Raw genomic sequence first — 12,228 nt, 5'->3', positions numbered from 1 at the left:
AAAAATCCAAAAAGCTTTTTGATTTTCGAAAAAACCGGAATATATGTGATAGTACCTACCGTCTTCTATCTACATACCAAATTTCAGATCGATACCTCGTTTTTTGGCCAAGTTATAGCGAAAAACTTTTCAAAAATGATGACGTCAAATTTTCAAACTCAATTTTTGGCAATTCTAGACCTCGTAGAGCAAAACAAAGACCATCATTGGACTCCCCGTGACGAGCTGCATCGAATCGATACCCATTTTATGCAAAATTATCAACTTTGAATTTTGACCTAATTTGACCTGACCTTGACCTGACCTTCACCAAAACGTGACCTAGGCTGGCCCCAAAGGCTACCTAACCCACATAATCGCATTTGTCATGTAAAATGGACCATAAAACATGTATCACACGACACTTTCATAATGTGACCCCCGGTGACCTGACCTCGCTGTGACCTGACCTGGTATCAGTGACCTTAGATAGCAAAGTATGTGTTTGACGAACAATGTACCATCGATGGTTTTCAATAAATTACCAATTTACTCGATTTCACAACACATTTCTTGAAATGCCTGTGAACGGTGAAAATCTGACCTTTGACCTGACCTGTGACGTCATCGGTTTGACCTAGGTCAATGAAATTTGGTCACAAGGTAGTTCTTGGGTGGGGCTATCGAACGCCGTTTGAATTTTGAAAATCGGCCGGTAACTTTCCGAGATCTTAGGGGGGGCCGAAACGCCCCCCCCCCCTACGGGTGGTAGGGTCCGCCGGTAGCCCTACGGGGCGCGGGTTAATAAGGTTACGGTATGTATAATTTACGCTTGTCATCCTATTCCTAATGAATGTGTCTCAGAAAATATGCATCATATAAATCACGAAGTAAAATTATTCGCCATGTCCGGAACATACCTATATCGTGCTGTTTGCCCTAGCGCTCCTCGAGTGAGGTATTAAGATACTCTAATGTGAATATTCCGTGTTCAGGCAAGTTTCGGCAGCCAAACTAGGCGTTGTCTTGTGCAGAAGAAAGTGGCGAATTCGATAGGATATATTTCGGAGTGGAAAAGTGTGGAGAACATTGTTGATTTCCTACATTTATTTAGAATACCATTCCTACAATATGGTGTCTGTAAGGGTTTTTTTTTGTAAAGGGCATTTTTGTGACCTTAGTAAGGTTGTGGCATACTTTCTGTTTGCCATTCCATTCCTAATAAAGGTGCCTTTCAGACGATATGCAACTTGAAGACCTCGCAAGATTAAAACCAACAGGACAGGACAATGAAATTGAGCTATACTTTCGGGCCTTGCTGAGCCCATTGAGTAATCACGCATGAGTGTGAACTTTGGGCGCATTTTTCCTAGTTTTGCTGTGGACATACAGATAAAATAATGCCAAATATGAAAAATTCAGACATTTCTTAGCCCTACTGACACAAAAAATAAACAAAAATCCAAAAAATATTTTTTGAATTAATAGGCGCTAGATCGGAAAAATCCCCACTGTGCACTGGGGCGAAGGTTATTTGTCAAAAACCGATTGGGTTCACCTGACCGCTCCCTATCTATCTAGGTGCGAGTTTTATGTATGAGCCTTCAACGTTATTCTCGTTTGCTTTTGCAGTCCATCTACAGAAACCAGCATCAACGACACAGCACAGAGAGGGCTCCAGTCGCCGGCGGCCAGTGACGTCTCGAAGCAGACATTGAGCCAATCACCTGCGGCCAGTGTAGTCACAGTCCAGAAGCAGGAACTCTCGACTGAGAAGCAGTTCACATTTCCACCGGGTCATAGCGAGAAGCAGGTGATAATGGTTTTGGAGTCCCTCCGAACCTTGGAGGAGCTCACGGTCTCCATTCCGCCTGACTCGACGGGACGGTGGCTGCGGCTGCTGCCGCCGTCCTTGAGGCGCCTGGACGTTTACGGTGAGATGTCATTGATGAAACTTGTACCTAATCACACTGCTGTGTGGTGAGGACAGCGCTTAGTAGGTATTGCGATTGCAGCCATGCATGTGGGCTGTAATGTTTAGCCGGTCCGATACCATACAGGGTTGGGCAGATAAATTGGGACAAAATACATATTTGCATTTAGAACGCCGTAGCTTAGAAATTTGTAAACATAGGCATTTCAGATTTGGATCACATATTGTCACACCAATTTTACACATTTTCACCAAATATGGTCACCGTGGTCCACCTGCATCAGTCCTTATCGGTGCCTGGAATGGCCGCACGCGCGGCGAGATCTCCCGTCTGAAATGGCTCGTAATTGTAGCCAACTGGCACTGCTGAGGCTCACCACAGTCATATGGGGACGTTCGTTAGGCTCACCCGCAAAAACGCCCCAGCAACCAGAACTTGTGTGGGCTGAGGTTTAATGAGGAAGGGGGCATTTTCCCTTGGGTACAGTTTGCGGGATCCTCCGTTTCAGGAGATTTTGTATTTAACCCGCGCACCGACGGGGGTCTGCGCCAACTTAGTACCGACGGGGGGGGCGGATGACCGCCCCCCCCCCTGAGATCTCGAGAACGAAGCAAGATAGCGACAAGCGGTAAACGGCATCGGATACGCACGGCCAAGATCTACAATTTTTACTAAGGTCATTTTCAGGTCAGGTCAAAGATGACGTCACAGGGGTCGAAAAAGTCAAAATGGCGGCGCTAGATATGGAGAGTTTTTCTCGAATAACTTTCGAATTAGTCAAGATAGGAACAAACTAAGGGCATCATCGTGATCCTCTCGTCAATCCGCATCGAATGATATATATTTTGACCTTGAAAGGTCAAGGTCAAAGGTTGACCTCAGGTCACGTGACCTCGAGGTCATCATGTATATCATTCGATGCGTCTTGACGAGCTGAACACAATGAGACCATCCACGCGTCTGTATCTTGTTCCTGTACGGAGTTATTGGCCAAAAACCTTTGGTGACCTTTGATGACGTCACATGACCTCACAGCTGCCCAACAGCAAAACAGACCTCAAGGTAGTGAAGGTTGATCGTATATAGTCATGTATGGTATATGGGGCCATTCCGACCCGTTTTAGTGGTAAAACAGGGAGTTTATTTTTCCCCCATTGACTTATAATGGGGAGGTCGCGAAATTGACCTGACCTTAGGTCACCGATATCAAAATTCCGAGATATACAAATTGTAGCTACTAATGACCTAATAATATCCTGCGACTTTCAAAGGCCTCCGACATCTACTGTAGCTCTGGCACGGTGACAAAGTTGCAAAAAAGTGACTTGAGGTTGGGTCATTCAAAGTGACCTGGTGACCTGACCTTGAAAGGTAGGAGGTTCAAACTTGCACACCATGTGTAAAATTGATCAGGTTATAGTCATACCAAATTTCGCGGCGCTACGCGCCGCGGTTTTCCCGCTATTCGCGAAAAACCTCAGGGGGGGGGCGGATATCCGCCCCCCCCGTCGGTGCGCGGGTTAATTTACTGTATGCCGGGGAGCTGACTCCTCGAAGAGCATCACTCCATGCAGGATGTTGCCTTCTTTCATCTTGTTGATTCGAACTGCCGGAATAATGGTTAGGTACCCTGTAATGGCGAACCCCCTCCCGGTTCCGTAAAATAAGGGGGCCCCACGTGACCGTCATGGAAGTCACCGAGTGGAATACCATCACCGATGTCTGCTGCATTCTTTTTGGAACTAAGATCACGTCTTCTGGGCTGGTTGCGATGTTACATGGTGTTTGCGGTTGTTCATATGTTCGGTTATGGGGATACCGTCGTCGAAAAAGACCTGCACGTGCTTGCTCGCTTCTCCAAGCCCTTCAAGAGGAAACAATTTTTTTAACGTCACAGCTGCTTCAACATCTATGTTGACAGGTTGATATGCATCAATGCATAAGAGTACATGTTTGAGGTGCTGGTATATCGCTTTCTCATGGCGCGGCTACCTTCGTTGTAAGCTCGCGCCACTGTTTTCGCGAGGATCCTCTGATTTAACTGAATTTTGCCTTTTAGCCCCCCTGCAGAACCGGGGGAGCGGCCGGTGTCAATGCAATTGGTATGTAAGGATGAGTCAATATCATCTCTTCCTCCAACGTTTACGTCTGTTCGATACACACTACTTTTAGCCATTTGATGGAGCATAATTAGAGTATTGGCACGCATGTGCGCGCGGACTAAGTTGATAGTGGCTTGCTTAAGCCCACGTTCTGTGACCAGCCGACTCAAAATTGCAACGCAACCTGCATAACATGGAAACGTATTCATTAGCCTATATTTATGTTCAAAAATTATCTTTATCACTCAAAAAATAGTCGTTTTAGAGGAAGTTAAAATTTGTCCCAATTTATCTGCCCAACCCTGTATGCAATGTAATATTAATTAACCCTCGCCCTGGCAGGGGGGGGGTCGATGCGACCCCCCCCCCCCTAAGGTTTTTCAAAGATAGCGTAAAAACAGCAGCGCGCAGCGCCGCTAAATTTGGCACAGCCTATGGGGCAACCTTTTTACATATGACCTGAAAATTTCAGGTCCGGGTGACCCTGGGTCAGGTCACCAGGTCAGAAAAACCGGTACAAGGTCATGGTCAAATTTCAATCTTTTTGCACCTGTCCAACTCACAGTTTTGCACTGATTTCCTTCAAACTTTCAGGATGTGCTAAGTTCACCGAGCTGTATAACATATAGTTCGGGTTTTTGAGGTCACTGACCTGAGGTCAGTTAGAGGTCATGACGTCGTAATGTTAAGCCTATGGGAAAATACTAAATTCGGAAAATACTGGAGATATCCGCTTCGTTTTATCACTTTTGTGCTTTGAAACCACAGTACTTAACAGCAGGTCACTTGGTGCTTCTTTGTTTGGTGTACTCATCCATGGGTCAGGTCAAATGAGGTCAACTGAGGTCAAATGACGTTTTTGCCAATAACTTGGCATATAATGACGCTAGAGCTTCAAAAATGGTATCATTGTGTTCCTGGTGATCAGCCGAATCGAATGATATGCAATATGATGCCATTTGGTCAACTTTAACTGAAGTTATTAATTTAAGTTTACTTAACCCTAGAACGCCTAGGGGGGGGGTTGTATCAACCCCCCCCCCCCCTGAGGTTTTTCGAAGTGCACGCTAAACGGCTTGTCGTAGCGGGCTGAAATTTTCAATACCCTCTGGGGCAACCTTTGCGCATTTTTTGCCGAAAAAAATTGATCGGGTCATGTCAGGTCACGGAGTTATGACGTCATAAGAGGTACAGCCTCCGGCCGGATTTTCACAAACTGAGTGCCAACGCCCGAGGTTTCCTGCCGGTGGTACGGACATCGGTTGATGGATCGTGATGAAACTTCCCATGCATGTTGGGGCAAGTATTGGCTATCATATGGTATAAGAAATTTGACCGGGTCAGGTCAGGTCACGGAGCTATGACGTCACAAGAGGAACAGCGTCCGGTACTATTTTTGAAAAGCGCCCGAACCACTATTTTGCTAATTCTTGTCACCTCAATGGGAATATGCAGCAATATTAGCTGCTATAGGGAGCAAATGGACCTCCCAAATCCAAAAATACAATCAAATTTCAAAAATTTAAATTTTTATTTTTCGAATTTCTGCCGCCGACTGTGACCTTGCCGACTTCCGGCGCTCCCAACGCGCCATTTTTAGAGCTAGGGAAACGAAATACATACCAAACGATAGAGAATTGATCAAGGAACACGATAGTGAAGGTTTCAAGTCGATATCTCCCACCGTTTTGCCGCAATCGCCGCCAAAAGTTGAAAAATCTATTTTTCCGAAAATTTGACCTTTGACCGGTCAAAAGTAGGTCAAATGTTGACCTAGGACCCAAAAATATACCACCAATCGCGAGATCTCGTTGAGAGCAATCCGTTGGTTTTTTCCGCTAAGCTCTACGACCTTCCGTTTCGAAACGCCAGGGGGGGGGTCGTAACAACCCCCCCCCCCTGGTCGTTCGTGCTATGAGAAATGGCCTGGTCGTGCGAGGGTTAAAATTTAAGAAAAAACTTTAAGTACACTTAAGCAAGCTAAAAAGTATATCATTCGACGCGCCTTGACGTGCTGAGTTCACTGGTGCTTTTCTTTTTGCTCTATCTTAATTAGATCAAAAGTTATAAGCGAAAAACTTTTGACCTGTTTTCAGCGAAATTTTTACATTTATACCCCCCAAAACCCCCCTAAATATTGACCTAGAGCAACCAAATTTGCACAGGGGCGAGAACTCCAGGGGGCCACCTACCTGCCAAATTTGGTGTTTCTAGGTGCCATAGGAGCCAATCGCGAGGGGGGGTCGCATCGACCCCCCCTGCCAGGCCGTGTTATGAAAAATGCCCTGCCAGGGCGAGGGTTAACCTACATACAAAAACAGTATTTTAGCGGGCAGTGGCATCATCACAGTAAAATGTGTAATGCGTATTCACTGTAACTCTGGTCAAAATTATGATAGACGTTGTTTTGAAGAACACATGCTCTACAAATGATCATAGGAAACCGACGCCTAATGTTGATCATGGCCTGACATCCAATACAGATAGTTTTTACAGCATCGTCGATAGTGTTCAATCTCTATTGTTCATAGTTCATGGTCCATGCTGAGCTATGTAGGTATATCAATACCTATGTGTGCTTGTATACAACAGACATTGCCAAACTCATTCCTATCAGTGACGAGTCGGCTGTGTTGGTGTCAATCGGCTGTATCATTGTTACATACCATAGTGTCAGCGGCCTCCCGACCCGGCGGCAGCTCCGTCCGACTGCAGTCAGCTGACACAGCTCTCTCTCCGACAGGACCGGGGAAGACGGGGAAGCCGCTGCCACTGGCCCGACAGCCCGACCATGGGCTAAATGTCGTCATACAACAGGCGGGAGATGACGTCATCAACCAGCTGGCTAAGGAGCTGGGACCACGGGTTACCAAGCTGCGCATGTTCTGTGAGTGGCGGTGGCATGGACAGGTTATCTTTACCTGTGGTAAGCCGTAAGGTATAGGTACTGAGTACTGACGAACACCATATACCAACTAAGCACGGCATACATGCATACGTAACTACTTACATATATACAAATATACCTACATTCAAATAATATTAAATGTGTTCATTATCACTATTTAATGCTCAATATTAGCAGTCAGCTCGTATGCAGCATGTAGTGTCATACCTGTCTATGTCTCAGCACGTGCTAGCGAGTAGCGTAGCAGTTCCCACACCATTCACCTACCATGTCTGTATGTGTCTGTGTTTCCCAGACTGCCCGCGTGTCACTGCCGGGGCCCTACAGGGGCTGCTGTCCGCCCTCACCGGCCTGGAGGACGTCACACTTGGCGGCTCTTTGTCCGGCGCAATCACTGACGCCTCACTGGCCGCCCTCCACGGCTGCTCCCAGCTGCGTAAAATGCAGCTGGGAGCGCCCAGTGAACTCTGTACGGATATACCTGTCACAGCGGTCAGCAGGTCAGTCAGCTGTACATCCAGACCAGACTCAGACCAGACCCAGACCAGACCAGACCAGACCAGACCAGACCAGACCCAGACCAGACCCAGACCAGACCAGACCCAAACCAGACCAAACACAGACCATACACAGACCAGACGCAGACGAGACCCAGACCAGAATATGCATGCCACCACGCATTGTCTGCATGTGTGCATACACGAAACACTGTTACCATGCATTGTGCTTATGAGGCTAGAGCCTTGGTATGTAATTTGTCACTATAACTAGCATACAAACCAATAGAAGTTAGCACTATGGCTTTAGCTGGCGCGCGGCATCGGGGCCGGACCCTCACCGGGACCGGACCGGCCCTGACTTGAACTGGCCCTGTGGAGACCGGACCCGTCCCTTCCAGACGGCCGGTCGGCCAGCTGGTGTCGCTGACTGGCCTGTGTTCTGTTCTGTCGCAGACTGGTGGTTACCTGTCGGAAACTCGAGTATCTGTTTCTTAACACAACAGAGGAGCTCACTCAGACGGTCCTGGAAGTCCTGGTCCGGGCAGACCTGGGGAAAAGCGATGACAACACGCCGAGAGCACTGAGGTTCCAAGTCCTAGGTGAGTGACGGCGCCGCCCAGCGCCTCTGATCAGTCCCACAACAGACGGCTCGGCGCCACCGGCCTCTCGGAGCCGCTGTCGTATAATCTCTCAACGGGTCGAAATGAACACATGACGCTGATGTGACGTCACAACAGATAAAACAGTATAGTGATGCCATTCATATGTAGATGAGTCTACCCTCATGTGTGGCGTGAATGGTTGTTCGAGTGTGAACAATACCAAGCACTAGCTGATACCTAATGATAGGTTAGCCGGTATAGTAAGATGACGTCACTCATATTTAGGTAGGTAATTGGTATGGCTTTTGGCTTGGGCTCTGACGCGGTGTGTGGTATGAATTGGTGTTATGGACATTTTCACCGTATTGTGGTCTTCACTGTTTTTTGTGCAACTCTGTGTATAAGGTACTACCTACAGTGTGCAGTTGTGTGATTGGAACTGCCATATTCATGTGGTTACCCGGGACGTAACTACATAGAGTTCACGTAGGTACTGTCATTGTTACATGTCTTTGGTGCTGAATTGGGCTTACGCAGATATATACTACAATCCAGTTTTGTGACTGGTGTCGGACTTGTGAAAATAAATGAACCTATCCAGCATGACCATTTGTGTCTGGTTGATATAGCTGTACCTACTTTTGCATTTAGTTACTGCATGAGACACAATTTGCTCACCCGTGCTGTTTTGTGCCATTCTGAGGCGTCACGTCAGAAGTCCAAAATTGGTGATGTGTTAAATCATATCACGTCAAACAAAACTTTTGTTCGTACTTCGTACTTATTTTGAACCATGAAAAGAATTTTCCTCATTGTGAATGAGATGTTATGTGTAACCTCTCTTTCGTTGTCTTATCCGCAGGAGCCGTTTATGACAGGCTGAGAATACCGTCTCAGACCGGCAACATCAAGGTTGTCAGGGACCCCATATACTAGATGGGATTATCACTTGTAACGACTCGCCGACACCTACAGCGGTGTCAGCGGTGATCATTCTCGGTGAGTACACCAGGTGGCAGCACTTTCCAAACTAGGTGGCAGCACCATCGTATCCTCACCATGCGATATCAGTATGACACTGCAACGGCGGAGGGTAGGACATTTAACATCACAACATTTTGTCATCAATTAGCACGCACCTAAGCGATGAGTCGTTGCGACCAATATCTTAGAAAGGCGAAAGCAATGCAAACAAATAGATTTCACTCTGAAGTCTGAGTTCTGACCATTTAGCGGTGGACTTGAAGGTCACTGCCCGAGATGAGATGCCTTACCGTACTACTCCCGTGACGTCACTTTGTTCCACGTCTCAGTGACGTCACTGCTTTATCATTTTGTCTCTTCTTGTCACTTCTCCATACCCCAAACTGCATCCTGTAGCTGTCATTGGAGACCTGTGATGACGTCACTTATTTTCATACACCATAAATTCCTCTGCTGATGTCACTGTGCGCCTCACGTTCCCACGTGAGAGAGCGCCTATGTGACAATCCACTGTGGAAGGTTCTTATTACAAATGGTCAACAATACTGCTTAGACAAGTATGGTTAGGTTAGGTTGTTTTTTTTTCAAGACATACTTATTTAACCCTCGCATGTGTGCGGCGTTTGCCAGCTTCTAATGTGGGGGGGGGGTCGGTTGGACCCCCCCCTTGCCGTTTGGCCCCTGATCGAGCTAGAGCTTCGCGGAAAAAACGAGCGTGTTGCCCGTGACGAGAGGAAGCCGATGATACCTAATTTTAAGGTCCTAGGTCATTGGTTGACCTTGCAGGTCAGGTCAATGACCCAAAAGTCGGAAAATCGGGACCTGTCAGAACGTCGTAAAGTGTGGCTGCTATGGGGTTTTTCGGGGCGCTAATCACGAATATCATGTTAGTTTTGATCACAGATGATGTCTTTATGCATTAAGTCCAGGTCGGGTCAGGTCAGGTCAGGTCAACCAGTGGGGGTCCTGCCGGGTATTCCTAGTAGGTATCAACCGCCTCTGACAGCTTCGTAACATGTTACGAAGTCACCAAAACTACTTCGTAAATGTTCAAATGGTTGCTAAATTCGAATTCAGCTCCAAAAACTAGCCTAGAAACATGTAAAACTCGAAAAAGTGACCCGAGGACACCCGAGGTCACCAAAGGTCAATGACCTGACCTGACCTTCAGGTGACCTTGACACACACGGGAGTAACATCAAATCACATGTTTGAACGTTTGAAACCACGAAAAGCTAGCAAACACGCGGCTAGTGCGAGCCGACATACGCGAAATCGCGATTCCGGCCAAACATGGTCTCGGAAAAGAGGTCACAGGTCAAAGGTCATTTGGGTCAGGGTCATGAAATTTTCAGGGTAGGTGTCAAATTGATCAATGCGAGGGTACTGAAAGTTTCGTCGCGATCGGACGCTTTTTACGCGAGTTATTCGCGAAAAACCATGGGGGGGGGTCCATCCGACCCCCCCCCCCCTACACATGCGAGGGTTAAAAATGTATTTCTATATAAGCTAACAAAATAATGCTGCAATACGGCATTACTTATACGAGTAGGTAGTCCAAACTAATAGTCGTAGTAATGACCTACCTCGCCCAGCAGGCTCGTTCACCCTGCTGATGGGCTCATTACCGGACTCCTAGCTGACGGACAAATGGGACGACAGTCTGCCGGGCTTTATCACCAACTGGGAGCTGGTGAATCTGCGCTCCTTCAGCATCAGCGTGCACCGGGTGAACACGGTGGGGTCGAACATAACGCCTGCTCGTTCTTACTACGCTGCTTCTGCTTATGTGTCTTCTGTATCATGTATGATGAGAAACAATGACGTGATAGTTCGGTGAAAATCATTCAAATGATGTGAGCAATATTAGAGATTGTGTGACTTAGGGAATACAAATATGGATAAGATGCACAGATAGATGATCATGCTGCCTTATCCAGCCTTATCCGTTAGAGCACCCTGCTCTACGGAATCGTTAGAATGAACGCACCATATGTCCTTTACCTTTCGAACGACGCCCGTGAAAACTGAATAGTTATTAGTGCGCTCAGTGTCTCGTATCGATACACGGTGCGGCGGTGTCAACAAACCCGACCGAGGGAGGACTGCCAAGTTTGAGGGCCACCGAACTGCCTGACCTGGGGATGGGTGACGATGGCGAGGGGGGAGGAGGCGGGGCGAGTGTAGCCGGCGGTTCTCCGCCCCTCACATTGTCTGTGACTGTGTATCGGTAGTTTTGTGAGAGACTGTACATTCACATGGCGTGTGCTGTGGAATTTGCTGTTGGGTGTAAACTTGATAGAAACTGGTTGACGTGAGAAACAAGTGTAATTAATGGCTAAGGGCCGATGCTGTGTACGGCTATAGGGATAAGGGATAAGTGGCTTTTCCCACATTGTCTATAAATGTGTGAATGATGTATGAGCGCGAAAGTATGCAAACGAGACATACTTTTAGGACACCTGTATCGGAGAATGGTAAATGAGCTACGCGTTTTTTGCTTTCTTACAGGACAAGAGTTCTACACTTCACTCGCATGAGAATGCTTTTGCTGCTTGAGATTGCTCACAATAAATACATGCAAGTTCTATCGTTTTTTTTTTTCATGCGTTCTTTTGCTACCTTAACCCGGCAGTTGCTGGGGTATTTCGCCACCCACCGTTTGCTGGGGGGGGGGGGGGCGTTAAACGCCCCCAGCCGATAACTCGAGAACCAATAGGCGCAGCGAAACGCACGAGGCGGCAAACGAAAGAACGCGACAGGACGCTTCAGATGAGTACTTTAAAGTTTAATTTTGAGGTCACAGGTCAGGTCAAGGTCAGGTCAAACACCTGAAATCGGGCTTTCAGTAGCATGGATTTCAGGACTTCGCAATGGGCGCCTCTCGTCACAAACTCTGTCAAAACGGTGCACAATCCATCATATAAAGCCTACAAGAGTGTCAGCTCCATGTAGGGGTCAGTCAAGCATAGGTCAGGGTCAAGGTCAGGTCAACCGTGTAGGCACATATCCCCGAAAATAAAAACTGATATTCGCAGCCTGTGACACATGTTTTATGGGTAATTTGGGGCGTAGAACACGATGGTGACATTCATTTTATCATATGTGTACGTGTTTGGCTCAAAAAATTTAATTTAAGAAATGCATGTACCATCGTGAAGTAGTCACGAGAAATTGCCAAGATTCAGTTCAAGATTTTGGAAAATGCGGAACGATAAT

At 47.0% G+C, this 12,228-nt stretch overlaps 1 protein-coding gene across 1 annotated transcript; it reads left to right on the top strand.

Annotated features, from left to right (window-relative positions):
• Positions 1–1,616: 1,616 nt before the first annotated feature.
• Positions 1,617–11,597, top strand: LOC122383980. The gene is made up of 6 exons (XM_043370881.1): positions 1,617–1,913; positions 6,759–6,902; positions 7,219–7,423; positions 7,877–8,022; positions 8,888–9,024; positions 10,608–11,597. Exons 1-5 carry the CDS (start codon positions 1,799–1,801, stop codon positions 8,959–8,961), a joined length of 684 nt encoding a protein of 227 aa, XP_043226816.1. The 5' UTR covers positions 1,617–1,798; the 3' UTR covers positions 8,962–9,024; positions 10,608–11,597.
• The last annotated feature ends 631 nt before the right edge of the window (positions 11,598–12,228 follow it).

Source organism: Amphibalanus amphitrite, unplaced genomic scaffold (assembly GCF_019059575.1).
Source record: "Amphibalanus amphitrite isolate SeventyFive unplaced genomic scaffold, NRLGWU_Aamphi_draft 000178F_arrow, whole genome shotgun sequence".
NCBI classification, from domain to species: domain Eukaryota; kingdom Metazoa; phylum Arthropoda; class Thecostraca; order Balanomorpha; family Balanidae; genus Amphibalanus; species Amphibalanus amphitrite.
Note: the sequence above shows the minus strand (reverse complement) of the source record. Positions and strands in the feature narration are given on the sequence as shown.